At 38.4% G+C, this 23,776-nt stretch overlaps 1 protein-coding gene across 1 annotated transcript in view; it reads left to right on the top strand.

The window, feature by feature from the left end:
* The first annotated feature begins 224 nt into the window (after positions 1 to 224).
* Positions 225 to 23,776, top strand: part of glra4a (glycine receptor, alpha 4a) — a 44,465-nt gene continuing 20,913 nt past the window's right edge. The window contains exon 1 of the mRNA XM_079352289.1: positions 225 to 993. Within this exon, the coding sequence (XP_079208415.1) occupies positions 926 to 993 (68 nt within the window). The 5' untranslated portion in view covers positions 225 to 925. The remainder of the gene's footprint in view (positions 994 to 23,776) is intronic.

The raw sequence follows: 23,776 nt of genomic DNA, 5'->3' as shown, positions 1-23,776 counted from the left end.
CACTCACGAGAATGAGAATAACTGAGCTCAAGTTAGGGGGCTTGGTATGAACTCTTTTCATCATTACGATCCTATTTAAAGGCTGTTAAACAAAAATCAAGAACCACAAAAAAAACTAGACATTTGGATACAAACAAACCAGTAGCTATAGGTTAAAATTTAACCGACTGGCTTCTGTGTGAGTCAAATCAGAAAAACACACTTTGCAGAATCATTATCTCTAGACACATTAAAGTAGCCTGGTCGTCTTCACAAAGACGTCATGCTCCGTTTCTTTCTCCTCCCAGTAGACTACTAGATCTAAAACGATATCTTTACTGTCACTAAGACTGGTCATCAACGGAATGTATTCAACGCTGCAATTGAATTTATCAGCGCAGCTAACACTCCCTCTATCCTAATGAGGCTTAATTACATAGGAATCAACAATCCAAACGAAAGCTTCTGTTGCTTTAAATGTGAACCTCTTTTAATTTGTAGAGCGAGGGAGGATTATACACGAGAAAAAAAGAACTCCAGCAGGCGAAATTAAACTGTCTCACAAAAAAAAACAAAAAACCTAAAGCGCTATCCGACACTCCCCTTAACAATGGGCACCAACCACTTTCAGTAAGTGACCGACCAGTGAAGTCCAGCCGCCTGAAGCAGAGCGCCTGCTGTTTGGATGTGTGCAGCCCCCCTGGACTTGGTGGGAGGGGGAGAAGTTTCCCCAAAGACGCACTTGGATGTACTGTGTGTGTTTGTGTGTGTGCATGTGTGTGTGCGTGTGTGTGTGCGTGTGTGTGTGTGCGTGTGAGAGAGAGAGATGATGCCTTTCTCCTCCAGCCGAGTCTCACAAGCTGCTCAGTGGATTTGCTGATTTCCCGAATTTATTTTTTTTCTCCAACTTATTCCGCGGGACTGAGGAGAGACTTTAAACCAGAGAATGCTCCCACAGGTCATGCGGATTCTGTATGTCTTGTCTTTCTGCTTTTTCCAAGGAGGCTTTATCAGGTGAGGCGTGAAAACATTACATTGTGATTCTCTTTGTGTTCGTGCGACTTTCTTTTCCCTCATCAGTTGCTTTAATGAACTTTCTGACCATAAGGAACTAATAACGTCATCGTTTATTAGACGTTTAAGCAGCCCTCCACATCGTTTTTCAAGTTTCTATGGTTGAAGTAGAGTTACGATAAAGCTTACCCTCAAGAAACATGCATTTATCTTGTGTTTTTAACGAGGAACAACGCTTTAAATTAAGCCTGCAAGGGAGCGTGAGCCGAGCGACGCGGGCATGATTCCACCATAATCCAAAATTTTACGCAAAGACAAATCTGGAATTTCTGGTAACCCACCGTGATATGCGTTTGCAATTTCATAATTGGCAGACAATGTAACTTCGGTTAAAATTCCTGTGCAAAATTGCGGGGGGAAACATCAGAAATCTTACCGTGTTGTTTTTAGTGCGCTCAGAAAAACCTGCCTTGGTTGCAAACTACCTGTTGCAAACTATCTCTTCTTGAAAAACGTTAAAATATATTTAAGATTAAAATTAAGGCTCTGGTGCGTAATACCTCATTCGTGAGGTGGTTAATTACAATAGCAACATTTGAACTAAGAGCTCATCAGAACGTCTCAGTCATTGTTTCCTTACTTGAACATGAAAAAAAAAAAGCTTTATTATAGTCAGAAAATGGGGAGAGCTCCAGTCAGAGGTGTCTAGTGTGTCTGGGGACAAGCAAAACTAACAGACCTCCCTCCATCCTCCCCCTCTTTCTATTTCTCCCAGACTAGCAACCAAGCCTACCTTTATCTCTTGCTTCCTCCTCCTATCTCTCTCCTTCTTGGTGGCAAAAACTTAAATTTGTGAACACTTTACTTATTTCGTGCCCTGCCACCCTCAGGTGTGGGAATTAGGATCTACATAATCCAGGAGCAGAACAGAACTGTGACTCTGTGAGTCCAGGGGCAAGGGTAGCAGCTCTTTGCCTGAAGAGCAGTCAACTGACAGCTCCTCCTCTGAGAAATTATATGCTCTCCTGCCAGCCCTATCTGCTCCATGTAGGGAGGGCTATAAGGGAAAATGAAGTGAGTGAAGAGGGCAGGTGTAAAAAGACAGTCGGATGAAGGTCTCGGGAGAGATAGAGGGTTAAAATGGAGGAGGGGAGCAAACAAAATGAGAAGAAAGAAATGTAGATGGTGATTCATTTAGCTGGAGGCAGCGGGCAGTTTAGTAAACTGGAGAAAAGATGGAGAGAAATGGTTCACATATAAGAGGAGATGAGATTGGGGAGAGAGAGTGGGGTGAGAGACAGGAAGTATTGTCAGAGATTTTAAAAGAAGATTGTCATGTAGAGTAGTGCTCAAGCTAGACTGACGAGGTGAGTTTGCAATTGGATAGTCTTCCGCAAGAGGAAATGAGAAAGAGGACAGAAAGGTATAAATAATAAAGTTAATATCACAGACTGAGATGGAGACAGTTACTGTAGGGGTTTGGGTGTGTGAAAGAAACTGCAATGTGTTTTGTTTTATTTAGCTTGAACTTCAACAGGAAAGGAAAGCCACTATCGGATTTTCTGAACCTTTTCTCCCAATTTTTTGGTTAAATATGTTTTTTTCTCAAAATGATTCAACAAAGGAACTTTTAGGAAAGAAACCTGATAGAAATATTTTGAGCATTCTCACACGCGTTGAGGTAGTTTTAGCCAAGGTAATTATAGATTGGCTTTCATTTTTACTTCTGAACAGGATTATCTGTTGTGTGCAACATTCAGTTTCCCATTGTTTACAGTTGATTGAAATTTGGCTCAAAGGTGGAAGCATTCTACATTAATGTTGTTGGGCTGCATTCAAATCCCACCACTGCTATTTGACAAGCACAGCCATCTCTTCATGTGATGGACCGTTACAAGTGTTGTTTCTTGGTGAGATCATTGAGTTTATACAGGTAATCAAATGCTAACCCCTCCAGAACAACTTGAATAACAGCTGAAACCATTCAGAATATCCTGCACATTTCCCCCCAATTCCATTTCAATTACGTTTTGAACAAGGTCAATGGAGTGTTAAGTGGTTATGGGAAAAAGGGGCACTACCCAAATAAATAATATGAATTGTCCAGGCTAGACATGCAGACATTGTCCAGACTGTGCTTGAAGTCATACTTTACACCCACACAAAGTAATCTGCTTCTGGTAAGGGATTGCCTGATATAGAACATCACAACAAACAAAGCATTCATTTACCACAGAACCAGCTGGCTTGCTTATCTGCTGAACTTTGACTGTTGCCAAAGGAGCTTTATACCTCAGTTACACTTGTGCTTTTCTACTCAAATATCAGTCACAATAACAGCTGTGAAAATAACAACACATTAACAGCAGAAGTTTTTGTAGAGGTATTATACCTGAACAGAATGTGCCATCCAAGAAGTTTGACAGGAAAAAAAAACCTCCTTTAAGGACACATGTGGAAGCATTCAATGCCAGCTTACAGTCACAAGATGTCTTTTTTTTTTAAAGAATCACTCTGACAACTGTTGTCTCAAAATGTATTGAGGGAGCTAGATCAACAGCAGTTTAAGTATTTAGCATTTCATTAAGGGCTTTAAAGACATTTGGTGAAATCAGATTTACAAGCTCCACCATCTGGTGTGGAGCATCATCAACAAGCAGAGCTGCATGTTGTGCTGCATGTGTTCACAGTGAGGTCTCAAACAGAATTTTGATCCACTTAGTGTCTCAGTACATAGAACTTTACAACCTGTGCATTTGATTGAGATGTTGTACTCAAAAGCGGACCCACCAGTATGGGCACACAAACTTTGCCAATGTACCCTCTGGTCACTGGATGTGTCTGTAGATCAGCAAATTAAAAGTGAAGCTTTGTGAACTGTTTTGAAGTGAAGGACACACAATGGTACCAAGGATTCCTGCTGTCCTTGCCTCTGGTCAGTGAGAGATCATGAGTCAGATATGGAAATATCAGAGAATATCATCTGATGGAGCTGTGCCATCATGGGCCTGGTTATTAGTTGTCAATTTGATAGAGGGTGAGTGTATTTGTAAGAGATAGATTTTGAAGAGGCCCAGGGCTTGACGAGATATAATGCATTAATTGCAATATTTAAAAAAGAATGCTTCTGCAGAATTATCAAAATAAATTATTTAAAAGAAAAGAGGATCTGTAGATGCTGAAATCTAGTCCAGGATAAAGTTATTTTATACTGAAATGATGCAGAGATTTGATTGTCAATTTAGTTTAAAATTATGTGGTACTGTTTTTGTGATCATATGCTTTCACTCGCAGACGTGATATATTAGTTGAATCCTCATGGATGTCCAATTATGATGATGATGACGACAACAAGACACTTTTAGTATTACAACAGTTTTGTTTACCAACGGAAAACTGTTCGGCTAAATAACAGTTTTTGTCATAAAAGTCAAACTTTTTGAATCGGTGAAAAAAGAGTTCTCCAGTTTGCTCCAATCTCCAAAAATATCTTTTTAAAACTGAGAGCTCATTATTTTCTGTTTTGGATCTAGTTTCAAATAAATTGTGTTGAGGAGTGTCTCCCCTTGCAGCAGGCAGTCGAACAACTTTGAGTGCAGCAATTTCAATGAAAGTTTGTAAAAGTGTGAATAATGAGCCCTAATAATATATCCCAAAGCAACTGGCTATATAAAGTTTTATACCAGGCCTTGAACCAGTAGAATCTCAGAACAAAGCTGTAACTTTGCTTCTAGACCACAGATGGAGGGGTTTTCCAGCTACTCCACTGTTTAAAAATGGTGTACTGTGCAGTCAATCAAAGAACCAAATTATTAAAACCTGAAGTATGCTAATAGCTCAGAGAGCACACCAATCTTGTTTGGGTTGTGTGTTCTTATATGTTCCTCTGCCAGCCATCACCCATGTAGCCAATAGTTATTTTCATTTAAAACAGCAACCTAAAATTTAGGGTCAAGACAGTTTTGTTTTATCAACAGAGCTGATAGCAGTCGTATATCTGATTGTAGCGATCATCTTCTTTCTTAGCTGTCATATTTATGCATTGTCCAAATCAAATGGCAACCATAGGTCCTTAAAAATAAAGTGAACAGACTCATTCACCAGCAAATGAATTAGCAAACGCAATGACTGTTTAGCTTTGATAATTTTCTATTATCCGGTTGGCCAATACCAAGCTCTTATTTAGCTCTGCCTTCTTCTCCAAATATTACCACTTCTAGCTCCAGAAACATAATAATCTTTTTTGTGGCATGCTGTTTCCACATAATGACTTGAAGCTCATGAACACAATGAATTAAAAATTCATAGTGACTGTTTTAATACTGGCAATTTTGTGATTGGCATCAAAATTGTTCATCAGTGGCATATGCTGCTGGACATGTACAATATTGTAAGTTATCAAGAAATGGTTTTGTAAGAAAGTTGTTCAGAGACAACTAAAATCATTTAAAGTGTTTCATTTAAAATGCGTGTTTAAAAACTTTTTGTGATGAGAGCCTCTATAAAAAAGTCTTGTTAATACAAAAGACAAATGCTGTTTCTGCAAGAGCCACTCTGGTAAGAAGTAAACACAATTTAGCCAGTCCAAACTTCAAAAGCTTAGTTGTTGGGCGAGGACACAATCTTTCTGTTTAATTAAATTCTGATGGTTGCCCAGTCCCAGTTGGAATAGAAGTATCTGCTACAGCAGTGTAATATCTGGAGGCTAGTAAACAGTGGAGGAGAGGAAAGCCAACATTTTGTACTTTAATTTAAATGTTCCTTATCCCAAAAGGACTTGAAAATGTGGTCTTTTCCTGACAAAAAAAAAGTGCATGCAAAGTTGAAAATCAAAGAATTCAACCTCTCAACAAAATCTGAAAAGCTTTGAATTTCGAATTGAGCAGTGGGAAAACATTATCAACTGACTGAGACACAGAGATTTCACCATGACTTGGACTGTCACAGACAGTTTTGGAGCTTTCTGATCCTTACCAAAAACCCAGGAAATCCCCACACACTGGGTTATTACACAGACTGGAGCTGTGAGGGGGGCTGACAGAAAGAAAGCGTGAAAAAAGGACAGATGGGAAGTTTACGTGAGTTAATGACTAAAAAATGAGGCCTAAGCTGGAGACAAGTGAAACAGACGGTTAGCTCTACACAGCCATAACCTCAGTGAACAGTTATTGTACTTATCAATGAAATGTGAAGTCTGCAGACACAAATTATATTTATCAAAAGACAAACAAAAAGATTGATATGTTTTTTCTGGTGATCTCTGAGTTCAATGGAGGATATGTGGAAGATTACATTTTTTGCTTGTCACAAAAAACCTTTAAAATTTAGCCATAATTTGTTCTGCTCCTTCTCAGAGGAATGTCTGGATTTTTTCTTTATACTTGTTTTATTTTTGCATTGTAATCGTCTCTGCAGCTGGAAAAAGACCCTAAAACACCCAGCAGTAGCAACATTAAGGTTGGGCTCAGCCATCAGAAGCTTTGTACTATCCATATGGGATTCATTTCTCAGAGAATTGGAGGCGACGTCTGGTCTTTAGTGTCAATATTCTGCCAAGATTGTCAGATATATGATGGGTTTAGAGATCAAGTCTTAAACCTGCCGAATGACTTGCTCACAATGGTATCCATTTTATAAATCAGGATTTCAGTTCTAGATGTTTTTATCTTTATTTTTGGAGAGAGATAGCCACATTATAGCAAGAGTACTGCAGTGAACTGAGGCAATCGCCATAACCAGACGTGAAGTCACCTCACCTGCATCGTGCCATTGAGCCAACCTGGATCATCTTGGTGGATATTCCTCAATAGATGGCCACTAAGAGAGACAAGTAGATGAAGTTGCTGTCAGTGATTCCAAGCATGTGTAAATGATCTAGCCCTGCGGCTAACGTTAGCCAAAACTCTGTAATCGACAGAAAACAAACTAGTTTTATCTCAACTGCGTTTGTCTAAAATAGACAATCAACATTTATCACTTCTCTCCAAACATGAACCATCGCAACAATAAAGAGTTATTAAAGCCAGTTGTAGTCAGTCTCTATTTTTCCTCACATTTGTTACCAGTGAGAATATATAAGATCATGTGAGGCGGTAAACTTAATAATCTCCGGCGAGCTGTGTGTCAGTTTTTTATGTCTTACAATGCATGCATCAATTTGGGTTATAGAGGAGGAGAGCTGTGAATATCTTTGTTGACAGCAATTTTTTTTATTTATTTTTTTTATCAAGGAAGTTAAAGAGAAAAGTGTTTTTGGCCACACATTGTTAAATCCCTATAAAGAAATTAGCCTCTGCCACAGATCTGCCCATTTCTTCAGAAGGCTTTAGATTCATGTTTGGATATATAGTGGAGGTGACAGCTTACTGATGGTCTTCTAGCATTAAGCCAGCGCCTTCAGTTTTCAGCTGACCCCTCAGGCTGAGAGATGTGACTGATGGTTTTCGGCCCATTTCAATCACACTACGTATGACCTTTCTCTGTTCTCTGTTTTCTGAAATGTGCAAAACAACCTCTTCTACAACGTTGAGGCATAGTCATTTTCAGTAATAATCCAATTCTGGAGGATAAAAACAGCAACATGAAGCGAACTATGCAGATATTCTTTTCTTTTATCAAGGTTGAAGGCTATAATCATTGACATCTTACAAAAATATGTTTTGTCATTCTTGAAGAGAAACTGTAGCCTCCCCATGGCTTTTTCTCACCTTCACTAAACCATGTAATTGTGACCTGCCTCTGGTGCCTGCTGGAATCAAAACTACGAAGCTTCTAAATAATAAATGCATCGTGAAGTGTAACTGATGAGCATCAACACAGGGTAAACGTTTAATCTCTACAGCCGTGTGGACAGCAAATGCTGTGCTGGGAGAGAATTAAAATGCAACATTGTCCATGGGTTCATCCAGGGTTCCAGCAAAACCACCGAGGCATGCATTCATACAGGTTTGGATCAAGTGTGTTTTTACGCTTCCTGCACATCACTCCCTTTCACACACATGCAGCAGCAGAGTCATACCACAGGTTTAGTTTGGTTTATTATTTCGTTGACAATCTCATTTTACAATAAAAGCAAACTACGACTCATGGCTACAAATTGTAAAAAACTGCAGTGAGAAGACTGAATCCATGCTAAACGGCAGAAACAATGTAAGGAGAGTATAGCCACTCTTGTGCGCCCACTGTATGCTCTTTGTCCTGATTAACCAAATCCTTTACTAGCTGGTGACCATAGTGTAGCCTCCAGTAGTTCCGAATGGATATTTCTGCCTCGGGAGGTGCTAGTGACCAAATCTAAACTAGAAAGAAATTAAATATAATCCTGTGACACTAATGTCAATGGATGCTAATGGAGCTATGTGTCTCATTGACATGTATTAGTCATTTTCACAAATATCAGCTTTCAAGTGATATTGATTGTTGTTGATGTTGTATATGTACAACTTTGGTGGACTTTTAGCAAGTGGCCAGAAAACCCTGAGGTCTTAAAAATCTAATAAGGCAACATCTGGTTGGATTGAATTAAAGGAACATTGTGTTCATTGTTTAAACTTTAAACAAAAGGCAAACTTCCTCACTGGGTTAAAGATCCTATAGGTGATTTAATAATACAAACTCGCTTCCCTTTATTTTGTGAACAATAAAGGCTTCAATCATTCTGAATTTTAACTCCAAGCTCCTGTGATGAACTTCCAGAATTGGGCTGTGTCAGTTTTGGCACCCCCTGTGGACCAGGTGACGTCTCTTTTTTGATCCTGTCTTGTCCATTTTTCAGTTGAAAAATCTGGCGCAGATTTCTTTGCGATGGAAAACGTAGATAAAGGCGGTTTTGACAGCTTGCTGTAATCACTTGATCTAACACCTTTCTTGCAGCAGTACAATCATTATAACTGAATCAATCATTCTTGATGCTGATGGTTTTGATTGCTTTCGTATGTCTCAATTGGGCATAAGCATTGATTTCAGACTTTTTTTCATAACCAGCTTAAAACTCTTCTCAGAAGCAATTAATGTAAGAACAACAAATACTGCCTGGTCAGTTTTGAACACTTTGGTCTTTTACTTGATTTTAATCACAGCTTGTTTATTATCAATAGTGATAACTGCCAAACATTGAAAGACACCTTCCAGCACCAGCTTATCATAGCTGCAGTCAAGAATGACTTCTGCTTCCGAAAATTTACCGGAGGTTGTTCTGACCTCTTTGACTCTGTAGAAGGATAAAACCAATGTAGCATGCTTTGCTAGTCTCATCACTCTTCAGGTTACAAAATGTGTAACACTGGTAAGCTAATGCAATCATTTGGACCTCTCCACTCTTCTTCTCTGGCCCTGGCAGATTAAAATGGCCACTTATTGACTAAAGCAGCACTTTGGCTCAGAGGTTCACTGCTGTAGGTCATTATGTTCTCTGCAATTAGGAACATGAAGTGGGGGAACATTATGAAGCCCTCCATCATGCCATTATGTCTGCCCATACAGTCCATGCTGATTAAACTTCACTTTTCAGGGTTGGTAGGGAAGCTCTGGCATGCAAAACCTGACCTTGTAGTATATGGTTGAACAAAAAGAACTAATAGAGTCAAACTGAAGCTTAGCTCTGTAATTGAATCAAAATCACAGTAAATTAACCATTAAGAATAAATGTGCTGCAATTAATCAGTAATTACACAGTCTGGTAATTTATCAGCCAAATTCTGGGTTAAGGCTAAGAAAAATGGTTATAGAACACATTTTGCTTATTAATAATTAAATAAAAGATTTACACCTCAACCAAATCCACACACTTTCATGTTGGCAATTTCTAGAAGTTAGATTTGACCTGAGTCCAACAGTGAATGATTCAGAATCAGCATTCTGTCAGTACAGAAAGGAGTTTTTTTTATTTTGAAAATTTCAAATGATTGTGTAAAGTATCAAATTGGAAAAGGAAGACGTTAGGTTACAAGTGTGATTAGATAAGCAACTTGCAATTTAATACAAGTTTAAATTGTAAAGATACATTGACGTATCATGAGACATTCTTTTGCTGGAAGGCTTGATTTAAAGGGGGCAGGTATTAACATAAATACAATATAAATATTGAAATATAGAAATATTAACAAAAAAAAATGATAGGATGTTGTTTAAAACAGAAATATACATCCAAGAGTATACATTGCCAGATTAGGTTGCATTTGTGTTTGAGAAGTTTTAGTCATTTAATTTAAAGTCTTAGGCTGGTGGAAAAAAAACTATTCTTGACTTTCAATTCATGTTTTGTGTATTCATTAGGCTTATAGTACGAGCTGATGATTAAAGTTTACATATTACAACAACTTTTCCTAAAAAATCAGTTGTGCATTGCTATTTTGATCCTCACTGAACAACAAACATTTCAGAAGTCTCATTTACACATTGTGATCGTCTTCAGAGATGAATAGTAACACCAAGGTCTTTTATGAAAGTACAGTTAGGTCGAGATGTAATGAAAATAAAAGCCAAAGAAATGATTCCTCCTCCTCGATTTTACGCCATCAGATCACAGATGACCAGTGAATTTGTCGGTGGGAAAGAGAGCAGAGAGGGTCGTTGAGAGGGAGATTACATGTGTGTTTGTGGAAGAAGCACATGAGAGAGTAAGAGCTTTAAGAGTGTCTCTCCTCTCCAGGGGCATAAAAAGGGAATGGATCCATGTTGGATAAAATGCAGGAACGTGTGTAATTCTGCTGCACACAGAATGAATTGGTGTCAGATGTCTGTGCACACAACTGTCACACTACAGAAAGAACCAAATTACACGCCCAAAACCTAATTCCACTTTAACACCAGTATGGTACAATGATAGATATGGGTTGTTTTGTATACTGTACATGGCAGACTTGTTTCCTTTATTGACATTTCCATTGCTTCATTTTTGTAGCAAGAGATCCAATAAAGTCTCCTATAATCAGTTTCTGCAGAAATAGCTCCATATTGATCAGCATACTAGTTGTCCATTATCTGACATTTTTTAAATTAAGTGTGTCTATTATACACAGTGCAAATGTGTCTCAAGGGTAAAACACAACAGATCATGTTCCTTTATAAATCCCTTGCACTGTGACCTGTGGATCACGGGCAGACTTCTCTCCCCACATTAGCCAGATGACTAGCTGTCCTTGACAGGTGAAGTGCAGTTTTCAGAATCAGAACCGCTTTTATTGCGAAGTATATTAAAATATACGAGGAATTTGTCTTGGTGCACAAAATGTGATAAATATCCAGTCGGCCTTAATGTAACGCATAAAGTTTTAGCCTTCACATTACTATGATGTTTTCTGGGGGAGGGTCTGAGGGTCGTGGAGATGAGCAGGTCGTGGAGAGATGGTAGCTTAATGCTGATAACCTTCTCTGCAGAGCAAATTACATGCTACCAGACCGTGATGAAGGGGTACAGGATGGACTCGATGATGGCTGCGTAGAAGTCCACCATCATGTTCTTTGGCAGGTTGAACTTATTCAGCTGCCTGTCTCTGCCGTCCTTGATTGATGAGGGAGGTGATGTTCAGCTCCCACTTGAGGTCTTTGGTGATGCTGGTCCCCAGGAAGCAGAAATACTCCACAGTGGACAAAGTGGAGTCACCGATGGTGATGTGGCTGGGGGAGGCTTCATTTTTCCTGAAGTCCACTGTCCTTAAGAATGTTAAGCTCTAGGTTGTTGTCGCTGCACCAGGTCACTAGATGGTCAGCTTCCCACCTGTAGGACGACTCATCCCACCAGAGATGATGGTCTTTGGTGGCTTGAATTTATTCAGCCGCTCCGGGTTTGTCCGCTTTGCACACAGTATCTGGTCGGCGAGAACGCACTGTTCCTCCTGCATGACGACTTCCGGTTGGATGTTGACGATCAGAATGAATGAAGCGAAAAAGTTTCACAATGAATGAAAAACGATTCAGGAGAACAGTACGTTTGGATCACTGTGAGATCCGAACATTAGCCACTATTGACATAGAAACAGAATCCGCCAAAGTTGTGTGTCTCGACCCGCTCTGAAGAGTTGGAATTCCACGGATTCTGCCAGGAAAGTGAGAAATAAGTCTGGTGGAGTTGTAGACCTTATGTTCATAAGCTCTTCTCTGGTAAAAGAGCGTTGTATATCTTGACATAAAACTAATTTAAAAAACAGATACAACAACGTGCATCAAAACACAGAGGTGACCGTCCACGGACTTGTTGCAGTCCTATTTTAATAAGAAGGTTGGAAAAGCATACTAAGCATATTTACATAATGTGTGCAAAATGTCAAGTTTACTACTTAGAGTCCATTAGATTGTATCCTGAGCCTTTAATTAACTCTTCAGCCTTTCCTTGATTCAGTCCATGGCCTGACAGGCATTTGTCTCCTTCCCTGAAAGGACAAGCTGATGTTAGGAGCTGAAATAATGTCAGTAGGCCAGGCTGATTATCATTGTCACAAGTCTATGAATCGATGGATAAATGTTTTTGGAACCAAATGTTGGTGATTATTAATAAAACCAATGATTGGGAATGAGGCAGAACCAGATTACATGGATAAGACAAGAAGTATTACATTTAATTTAAAAATGTCTTAGCTATGTACTGACTGTAACACCTGTATTAAACGGTTTACTCACCTGCCTATTCATTTCTTAGTAAACTGTATGAGTGAGCAGACTGACCACCGTTAACAAATCATAATCACTGTATTCGATTTTTTTGGCAGCTTTCAATACTTGACTTTTTGTCTCTTTTTGGGGGGGGATTTCGGGGCGTGTTTGTTGCCGCCACAGAAAAAAAAAGACACTAAAGCTAACTGCAAGCTTTTGAGTCATGTTCACAGTTATATTCTGTGAAAGCCTTTGTTGGCTCAAAGGCTGAAGTGGTCATTTCAAGGTAATCCAGCTAATAATTCAAAGCTTAATGACGTCGGTTGTTGGAGTCACATTGACATTGGGTTTAAACTGAAGACGTCTCGGTCACATTAAACGTGTCCTGACATTCAGACTCGACTTGAATGTCTGGCTCTGTGTTTTAAAACGTGATTTTATAGTGTTTTTCTAGCTGGTGACTCACACTGTTAGTCATGCATGGCCATACTTTGTTCATGATTATCTCGGGCAACACAGAGCTTCCAAATCATCCATAACAGGGCTCGTCTTTATCATTTTGAACAGACACTGTGCAAGTCCAGAACCATTTTTTCTCTCAATTTGGTGCTTGACCACCGAGATTCCCTGCATTTGTCTGATTTTCCCCACATGACGCCCACATTGTTTTCTGATACAGTGTCAAATCCAGGGGTTGTCTTTGGTTGAGAAATGTTGCGCATTAAATAAATGGCATTCTTGTCAAATATGAACAAGGAACTTGCCAGTGCATGTTTTTATTGTCAATGTATACACACTTAATTTTATTGGAGCTTTGATTTGTATGTGCATACGAATAGGATAGTAGGTTTAACTACATTTAAAAAGAAAGCAGCCAATACTTTTTTTTTTTTTTTTTAAACTGATTTTTATAAGAATGAACACAACTGGTGTGTCATTACTAATAAAGCTGTTTATACTTCAGTATGTAACTCATACGTTTGACCCCACAACTGTTACTTAGAGAGCCTCGAGGTGAAGATGTTCTCACTTAATTCAATGCTGAGAGTACCGACACAGTCCAATGGATACAGGGAGAACTGGGGTGAATACCAGTGGAGGATTAGGCCCTCCTTTTTTTAGATATATGTATACTGTCTGCATCTTTTTTTGGGCTTCCCATCATAAAACAACATTTTCTGACAACTACTTTTTTTCACACTGCAGTAAAAATGTAGCGAGGCACTTTCCCCTCATTAGGAATTTATTTCCCCTTGGATAGCAAATCACTTCTGTTTATCAAAGTGAGCCTGTGGTAACTTTTTCAGCTGACTACTTTCTATCCACACAAAGATAAAAAACCCATAATATCATCATTTATTTGTTGAACACACATTTAGGGTGAACATTGTATCAGTCTGAAGGATTGTACCAGATCAAGATTGCACCAAGACACAGATAATAATGCAGCAGACAACTAAAACCATCAAAAGAATATGCAAGATGATGGAGATTCTCTGTTTTTAGAAGTAAAATTAACTAGTTAATCCTCATTTAAGATGTTGCTTAAAGTCAGAGAGGGGTTTATCAATAGTAAATTCTTCTCGTACTGAATTCTGCCCTTAAAATGGATTAGTAGCTGACATTGTATAAGGCTATATGTTTCATGGTGATGTGGGTATCCTGCAAATTATACAGCTAAAATAATGTTAACATGGGTAACCTTACTTTAAAAAATATTGACGTCTTACTGTGCAGACAAAGTTTTGATCAAAAACTAACATCTTTTCTTTTAAGCATTGTAAGGCTTCCTCCAGTACCAGAAGCATTCAGAAAATGCTTCAAACTCCGCTTCATGCTGTCTTTGTCCTGACTATGTTTTTTGCATCCAGCAGCTTGATCAAACATAACAGGCCAGCAGCTATGCCTACTTCCTTCATCCTCACCCTATCCAAAACATGGGTCACATAGAGTGCAGTAGCTGTCTTTGTGTGCATGTGTGTATTTGTTCGAAAAAAATGCAGTAAGAATATATGCTATTCTTTCAGGGCTAAAACCTGACTTCATTGTACAGATTGACAGCAAACCCCCTGGAGGTTTTTATTCTTTGGTATAAAAGTAAAGGAGGACCATAACTGGGACCAAAAACACTGATTCATCCACTGCCCTTTGGCTTTCTCGTGTCTCTTTATTATGCAACATCTGCTATGTTGCTATGATCGTTCAGGGCCAAATGAGATGAGAAATGAACCCTACCTGCTCCACAAGCAGCAACCTTTAGCTGTCAATAACCAGCCAGAAGAAAGTCAGAACTGTGCAAGACAAACCAAGAGCTAATAGCATAATAGAAAAGAGACTGTAATAATAAGTTGCTGGAAATAGTTAGCCAATGGCTAATGATTGCTGGAAATTACTCGCAGGTAGCATATACTATCAGAGGATATGATTTACACCAGGGGTACTCAATTAGATACTCAAAAGGTCCACTCACCAAATTTCCAATCTGTCCAGGGTCTGGAACAGTGACATGTAATTCCAAAATTAGAACTCCGAACAAAAAAGGCAGTAAATCCACAAAACACCTGAACTATGAGCAAAGCATGATGTGTTCTGTCCACAGCAGTGTGAAACATGACAGTTTTTTTGTGAGACTAGTTCTTTTAATGTGGGCACAAAAGGTGTGAGGGCCAGGCGTAGACACTGGTGTAAGTTTTGTTTTGGTTTTAGTTGTGTGCGTAGTTCTGCTCTTTGTTACACAATGACGTTTTACATTTCCACTTTAGACAAGGGCAACTGTCTCAGTACAGATGAAACACATCGGTTTCGTGCTCCCCACAGGCAGCATAATGCATATTTGTCGCTCCACTCTGTCTTAAACTCAAGATTTTCAGATTTCACCTCTCGCTTTTTGTCAAGGTTGGAGCACGGCATGATTTTTGCTTTATTAAGGAACAGGTACCGTTTGCACATCTGACTGCATTGTTGTAGCTAATGATGACCTGTGTGATCGCGGTGAAGTCAGTTTTATGTTGGAGGTTCAAGGTTCGTTTACCCGGAGCGAACGTCTGCCAAATATCCAACTTAAAACTAACTTCCTGCAGAGGAAAAAAACACGTTATTTTACTATTGGGCATGGGATAGATGTGTGATTGTAAACAAAATTGGAATATTGATATTTGTCTCGGTCCGTATTTCATTATGTTTGAGTCCAGATCCGGACCGGAGTCCGCCAATTGAGTACCCCTGATTTACACTGCTAATGATGGGGGCTGAAACCTCTATCCATATTTGTTTCAAATGGAGGGCATTAATCATCACACTCAAGTAGACTATGGCGTCTAATTATATGTTCACTGTACACAGGCTGGTCTCTTCTCTGTAATAATCCAGCTGGAGTGATTTCCCAGTGGCATTTAAAACATAAGCAGAATGGGAGGGGTGGTTCTGCAGAGCCCAACATGTGGAAGTACACAGAGCTGATGAAATTCTCATTATGCTTACACTGGAAATGTACATGCACACATGCCGTAGTGCTTCAATATGGCATACAAGTACCATTCCAGTCTAGTGGCATCAGGAAATCCAATCTGACCTCTCTCATCACTGCATTTCATTAACGTGCCAACAGTAAATGGCAAGATGAGATGATAAAAGGTTTTGATCATGGTTTTGAAAAACCCTGCAACACAGCTGTTGGTAGTTTACAGATTGGTTTGTAACAACACCCTTAATTGGCATGCATTTTAACAAACAGGCCAAACGTAGGAGTGGGTATCTATGAGAATACCAGTCTGTACACCGATCCAACACCAAACAACACTTTGCTCCCCACCAAAGTGGGTTAATGGCTGCTAATGGTAACTTGGCTTTTGAGCAACGCTGAAGTAATTTCCTCTCATTTATCACAATATTGTATACAACAACAATGGTGTGATGCTGGCAAAAAAGTTCCATTAGACAGAGCTACATAGAATTAAGCAGAGTCCAATTAAATATATTTTACGCCAATGCTTTGGGCAGAAACAAAAAGTGCAAACCTATCCACCACTAAGCTCATTTTTTTTGCTGTTCTTTAGGTCAGCCTTTTCTATGGTTTGCCATTCTTAAGATATTCTACAAGTATAAATAATAGGTGTCCTTTCTTTCCAAATACATGGTTGACCCTATAATAAAAAAATGTAGAAACACCAATAAAACAGCTTCACATAGAAAATTAGCAAAGTATCAGAAATGTATATATATTCTTTTTAAAGAAATGATGGTATTGAACATCTTCAGCTCAAAGAAATCTCAATATGTTTCGATTGTGGAAAAATCAAAAAGAACTAAAGGACAATTAAACAGGTGCTTTGCCCAGAAACATGACAATACAAACCTAAACGGTATGTGGGTAAAGCAATAGTTCGTCTCAAAGCCCTTCAGCAGAGACCAAAGCATTCTTTTTCTGATAGGGTAGTTCCTTTTCTCTATCAGAAATCTGGCTAGCTCTGTCTGTCAGAAACTGACAGCAGGCAATCGGTGCTGATATCAGGTCTTAGATGCTGAGAAGATGGCTGGAATACAAAACGTCTCAGAGAGACATGTGGAGGAAGGGTAGGTCTTTAAAAGCTCTCTGATTCCTTCATCTCCCTTAAGAGAAAATGGCAGTTTCTAAGGGTTTATCAAAGTGATTCCATTTTAAACTAACACTGCTGGAGACATTGTGTTTGTTTGATTTGACTTTAGGGAGTGCTAACAAGAGTTAAATGCGTGACTCACTAGATGGGTATTTTCAACTTCTGTTGATGGTAAGGTGGAAAGGGGAACTGCTTTAGTATAGTCATCTTTGATTTAAATGTCAATGAGGACTTAGTTTTAATTCATGAATATAATATAATTTCAATACAATTTGTAAAGAGTAATAGAGTGATTTTTTAACAAGACAAAAAGACTTGACTAGAGTGGCACCTATCAAAACCAGTTATACTGAATATATGATACTATAACTTTTCACTACACAAACCTGTTATCAGCATGGTATTATATATATATATATATATATATATATATATATATATATATATAATTTTATTTTCTTTGCTTAGAGTGGTGCAGTAGTGATTAAAATTCATGAGGTTTCAAAAATAAACTCAGTTGTTTGTTGACAGCTTTTGATTTAAATAACTTGAAAACATCTGTATACCACCATGCAGAGGCACAGATGACACCAGATAAAATTTAAATTTCAGGCTGGAATACACTACAAATAAATCGGAAATATGCTTTCTCTTTGTGTGACATCTCCCTGAAGTAATCTGAGGCAAACACATTCAGTTTACTCGTACTCTCATAGATCCTTTAGACATCAGTCAAGTGAAAAGTGCCTTGGAATCCAAGTTTTAAATAAGCTCAACGTTTCCTGTTATTTCAGCCTCTGTTGGACCTATGTGTTAGTGTCACGAGCGGAGTCTTTCCCTTAAATCAGTATTGGTCAATGTTTGGGGGACACAGAGACATTTCAAGGGGCAATGGTTCCCAACTTGGTGGGTGGTCCAGTTACATTTTCTGCCCATACAATTGGTATTTATGAAAAGTAAACTACCTCGTAATTGATAAACACAGTCGCAAATAAACTCTTATAAATAATAGTTTTGTTGTGTGGAAGCAAACCCCTGAAAGCTCAGTTAAGAAAGAGAAAAGCTGCTTTAAAATCAGTGCGCACGAATTTTTAATCTGAGGGCAAATTTTTTGCAAAGATATATGCAAAGATTTATAATGGAATGGTAAGTAATTACTTTAATGCAGTTTATCAGTGATATCCGTCTCTGTCTCACCCTGTGTGCACAAAGGAAGATATGAGTGTGTCTTTCTGCAGGGCTGGAATTATGTAGAAACACGACAACGCTCCAGTCCACATGTTTATTAAAGAGTGAAGATGAATGCATTCATTATTGTTTGAACATGTTTCTGATGAATTCTACAAGACATGAAAAAGAGACATGAAAGGAGGAAGAAAGAGACTTGTTCATAATCATAAAGTTGTACAAAAAAAGGCACAAAATGGTGCGTAAAAATTAATCAGAATGCAGGGAAAGAAATGTTTGGATTTTTTTTTCTGAGGGGGAAGTGGAAATTGTAGTCCTCATATTACAAGGGTTAAAGCTAAATTATAAGAATTTTTTTTAGATAGACTGGAAAAATGAAAGCCTGTGAGATAATATGAGTAGGCTGATCAGTTCATTGTGTCTTGACACTTTGACAGCAAGAGCAGCAATTCTGAGTTACTGTTTTCATCTAGTTTTCTTCACTTAGTCTTCAGAAATTCAGCGAGATACAGGAGATACTTCAGGATAAAAAAGATATCACTGTATAGTTCACAAAAAGGAGTGTTGAAACCCTAGACTAGAATATATGAGAGTGCTGAAGATTAGTTAAGGCTTCATGGGAAAAGCCTGGGGTGATAGTTGCAATGCAGTGTAGTAGAAACGGGCCATCTTGAACATAAATCTCAAGCCCGAGCTCATTGTGCACGTGTGTGTACTTGTGTACTTTGATACAAGCCTAAAAACACATTTTTTTCAATCCTTTAAATTTAAAGATTGCAATGCAAATTAGTAAACAGCTTGGCAAAGAGTTGTGGTTTATTCTTGGTTAGCATTGATTAATCCAAATCATTAAACAGTGGGGTTTGCATTGAGGCAGCTAAATACTTTGCAGAGGGCAGATTCTAACACATGACTTACTGCTGCACTATTTTTGGTTCACAACAAAACAAAGAGCGAACTGAAAATGAAATCAAACATCAATATATCTAATGGGAATGTAGGTCCTCTGCTACTTATGTTTGCACAGTCTGCCACATGTTTTCCCCTTTCAGCTTATCTCTTTATGTATATCAAAGTATAGAAAAATAGTGACATGGTTGCTGAGGCTACCCAATGCCTATCAGTAGCTATTTTGCTGTTAAGACAGAGTGTTAGCGTTTCTAGTATTGACAGATGTGCATGATTGTGGACAGCTGCAGTATGTGGAGGACACATTGAATGGTATTTTTCTGCAGTAAGAGTTGAGTGTTAGCTGTTGATGATGTGTTTTAAGTTGCAGGTGTTAAAATGGGTTGTAGTAACTAGCTAAGACAAAAATAAGATACTATTGAATGGCATATATTGAGAAATCATCAATCTACATTTTCTTTTATAAAGATTAAGGATAGATCATTTGTCTTTTTCACCGTAACAGTCTTCTTTTTATTAATCTCGTCCTGCAGATTGGCAAATTTAGTCTATACGTGGAGTGCAGGTGCTACAATGACCTGTCTAAAAAAACAAGAGGGAAAGGAGCCATATTATATTCTAATGTAGATAGAATATGTATGCCTGCCCTGCAAGCTTCCACAATGGCACCATAAACCTAAAGGAACAATTTCTAGTAATCTGCCTTTTAAATAAGACCCCATGCACTGAATGCTTAATCTGCACTTAATGTGATTGATCAATTTTCTTTGTTTTTCATTCTTTGGCATGTTTTCACCAGACATTCAGATGTTGCGGTACTAAATACTGTACTGTAAGCTATGATCAGGGTAAAGGTTATCTTTGTTTATATCTATGTTTCCAGACCTGGAGGTGTCACTGTGCAGGAATGGCAGTGGCCATGTCATTGAAGATGAATGTGAAAGGGTAATGCGCTTCAAATCCTGTTCTCCATGGAGCCTATTGATCAAAATAGGATAGCTGTAGCCATGGGCCATCCCATACTGTAGTGTTAAGACAGGAGCTTCAGAGGTCATTGAAGACAAAATACGACATCTAAATGTACTATCATGAAACATGTTGTGGGTTAGATGTATTTTTATAGGAGTATACTGCTTGGAGGGCCTGCTTAAAAGTTGAGTTAATTGGCCTTGTATTTAATCTACAATTGAGTGCACCTCAGTAAGAGCAACGTCGTAGACTGAAGAGGACATGGGAAATTTGGGAAAATAGAGAAATCTGTTTTAACAGACAGATAAAGTAGTTAAGTTCTATTTACCATTATGCTAATGGAAATAAAAAGTTAGTATGCTCATGCATGGATGTCTATCAACATACTTGATATTCTTTAAACGAAATCAGAGAATAACAGCACTACCACATGATGTAGGCAACTTTTCCAAGCACCAGCTTCTTTAGGAAGAAGCAATTAACAGAATATGTTTGCGCTCCAGAGGCAGAAACCCAGATTAGGGATACATGTGATTGGTTTCTTCCCAGACCAACACTCAGAGGGGTTAAAGCTGCACAGAAAGAGGATGTCTTGCAGACATACGCGATCCTTTTTTATATTTATTGAAAAAACTGTTCTACCAGTCTTGTGGAGTATATTTAATGTACATCTATGTACATCTAAAGGCAGTTTAGAGTTATACACATTTGTTATACAGAGCTGTGAGATGCTGGGAATTTTGCAGCTATATGTAAACATTGGTCTCTTGAGAACCTTGCTTCCTTACACCCCTCTCCCAAGTCCATTCACGTCCTTATACATTTGCGCTTTACATACTCTATACAACGTGACAGGTCCAGCTTTTTCCTTTGGCGTGTATGGTTATATATTCCTTGTAACTAAATGATGCAGTACACTGGAAACACATATGATCTATGATTAACTTGCCTCAGCGGTCTGCCCACAAAAATTCAACACATTGAATTAAACATTTTTACTCTTTAAGATTATTTAAGGTTTTTGAATGGTCAGCTATAAAAAATTAGGTTACACTTTCAAGAAGTATTTAAGGCAACACATTGTACCCCTTTTTTACCTTTTTAAACAGTCTCCTGTGATCTAAATGACAAATCTGTGCTGTGCTTTGGTCAAAATGTAACATGAATAGAGCACCAGAGGAGGTTTGTGACCCTGTTTAAACCAGCTCTCTCAGAATGCTCCATTTTGGTGCGCGTCTTTTTCAATGCAATTAGCAAATACTGAGTTTCCCCAATAGACATCACTCCTTCGCTAGCAAGAATACAATTGGCAGTCCTGCACAAACGTTTTACTCTCGGCTGGGGGTCGAGTCCATGGGTAGAGATACCAGGGGATTACCACAATCCCACTGTGATGTCACAAGGAGAGCACATATTATACGGATTACTTTTGTCTGTGTTGTAAGATTTATGCAGATCACAAAAAAAGGACTGGATGGGTTCATTTCACATTTTGTGAGTTGATAGACACTCCGGTTACTCAAACAAGGAGAAGAAGCGCTGTTATAATGACTTTCTACATGGCTGTGATTCAGTCATAGGAATAAAGCAGCAGGTCGAGTCCTGAAGATGATCACATTCAACAACATGCATAACAGTTCTGCAATCAATGCTATTAAACAATGTTCAGCAACAACAGATTTGTTGCTTATTCCATTATTTGCCTGCACCGAGCTCTTACACTTGATTCATCTGATCTTGTTTCTTTGTGCTTAAAAATAATGGTGAGGTGTTTTGTGTGATGCACATTTATTTATACTTTTGGATTTTGGGACATTGCAGAAAATGAGCTCTACTATCTTTTCTACCTTTGGAGAAACTGAGATATAAGATATGTAAAGCCCACAGAAACTTCACCTTGACCTGGAGTCCCTTTATAGAATTTGTAGAAGGTTTTCCCTTTCAATAACATACTTAACACCAGTTGTACTGAATAATTAAAAATGCTTTGTAACGTGCTTGAAGTATCAATCCACTCAACATATGATGAGAGGTCCCTGTCCGACTATTTCTGTATTTGCTCTTGTATTTTACTGTTTATTTGATTTTATTTCTATTTACGAGCCTTGAGGGGTGGGGGGTGGGTATATATATATATATATATATATATATATATATATATATTCTTCTTTTATTTACTTTCCTTGTGTCTATGTTTGACAATTGTATGTTTGTTCATGGAAAACTGCAAAATAAAGTTTAAAAAAAAAAGAAAGAAAATGAGCTCTGTGGCAAGCATAGCTATTTTGTTTATCTCTGAAGCGTTAATGCAGTTGAGAGAAGTAAAAAGCTAACGGTATGCTACAAGCGAACTACATTGTGACGGTTGATTTTAACGTCAAAACCGTGCCAGTCTATAGAGTGGTGGCTCTGGTTTCGGAAGTAAATTTCCCCATTTAAATCCTCCCTTGACGTTTCACAAAATCCTTATATGAAGAAAATGGCAACTGGAACCTAGACTACCAGCTAGGTGAATACTCGTGTACATTATAGTACATTTAAGTTATGACATTATGGCTAATAATCAAATCAGCTGTGGAGAAAAATGAAAGGGATTTTTTTACTTCCGGAACAAGGTCAAGCCCTATAGAATACGTTATGCACCCAGACTGCTCTTGTCCAATCAGATAACTCTGTTTTAAACTTGCTGTTAAAAGTGTTTTTTCTCTCCAATGATGAAGGAAGGTGGTTCATGCTGAGAGAGCATTTTTATTTAGGAAATAAAACTGGAAAACAAAGCAACCGTAGCCAACATAGGCCAATTCATCCATGTTTGCAGAAAATGACTACATGCTGTTTTCTTGAGCCATCGGTCATGTGTTCACATACTCTGATTAAAATAAATGGCTGAATGAAATTTGTGCTTTAGGACAACTGGGGTGGAACAGTTATCAAATCCAGAGTAGCTCTTCAGATGGGTTGCACACACAGTATGCTGGCTTCCTGTGGTTAATCTACTGACAGCACAGTCCTGACAGGTTTGTCATAACAGTGTTTCTCCCTCATAGTTGAAGGGTGCACTAGTTTGAGTTTCTGTGGATGATGAATAACTGCTACACAAAGTCAATCCAGACTAGAAGATATGTACCTGTGAGGGTGTGATTATTTGTCCAAGTCTATTTCTGGAAAAATGAGAAGCATGTTTCCATCTGTGTCTATTTAGGCTGCTCCTCAGAGAGACAACATTAACACACTAGTACAGTAGAGCTGTCTGGCAGACTGAAATTTCAAATACAGCCTCTAAATCATTTCTGAGCTGCTGTTTGAATTCTGTTTGTATTAGCATCTTCATGTTTCCAGTACTTAAAAGTGTATTTGATTCAGCTTTGCATTCAAAGCCAAATTAAGTCCCTCACTTGCATAAGAGTGACAGCCAAAACTTGCTTTCTAATGGATGGAAAGAAAGCTGTTGAATATTCTCGAGAGCAGTCTGGCTAAAATGAAAGAGAGGCAAAAGGTCAGGCTCATTGAATGTCAGCAAAGAGCATCTTAAT

This window comes from Symphodus melops, assembly GCF_947650265.1.
Source record: "Symphodus melops genome assembly, chromosome: 9".
Lineage (NCBI taxonomy): Eukaryota > Metazoa > Chordata > Actinopteri > Labriformes > Labridae > Symphodus > Symphodus melops.
This window is presented reverse-complemented; position numbering and strand designations above follow the sequence as displayed.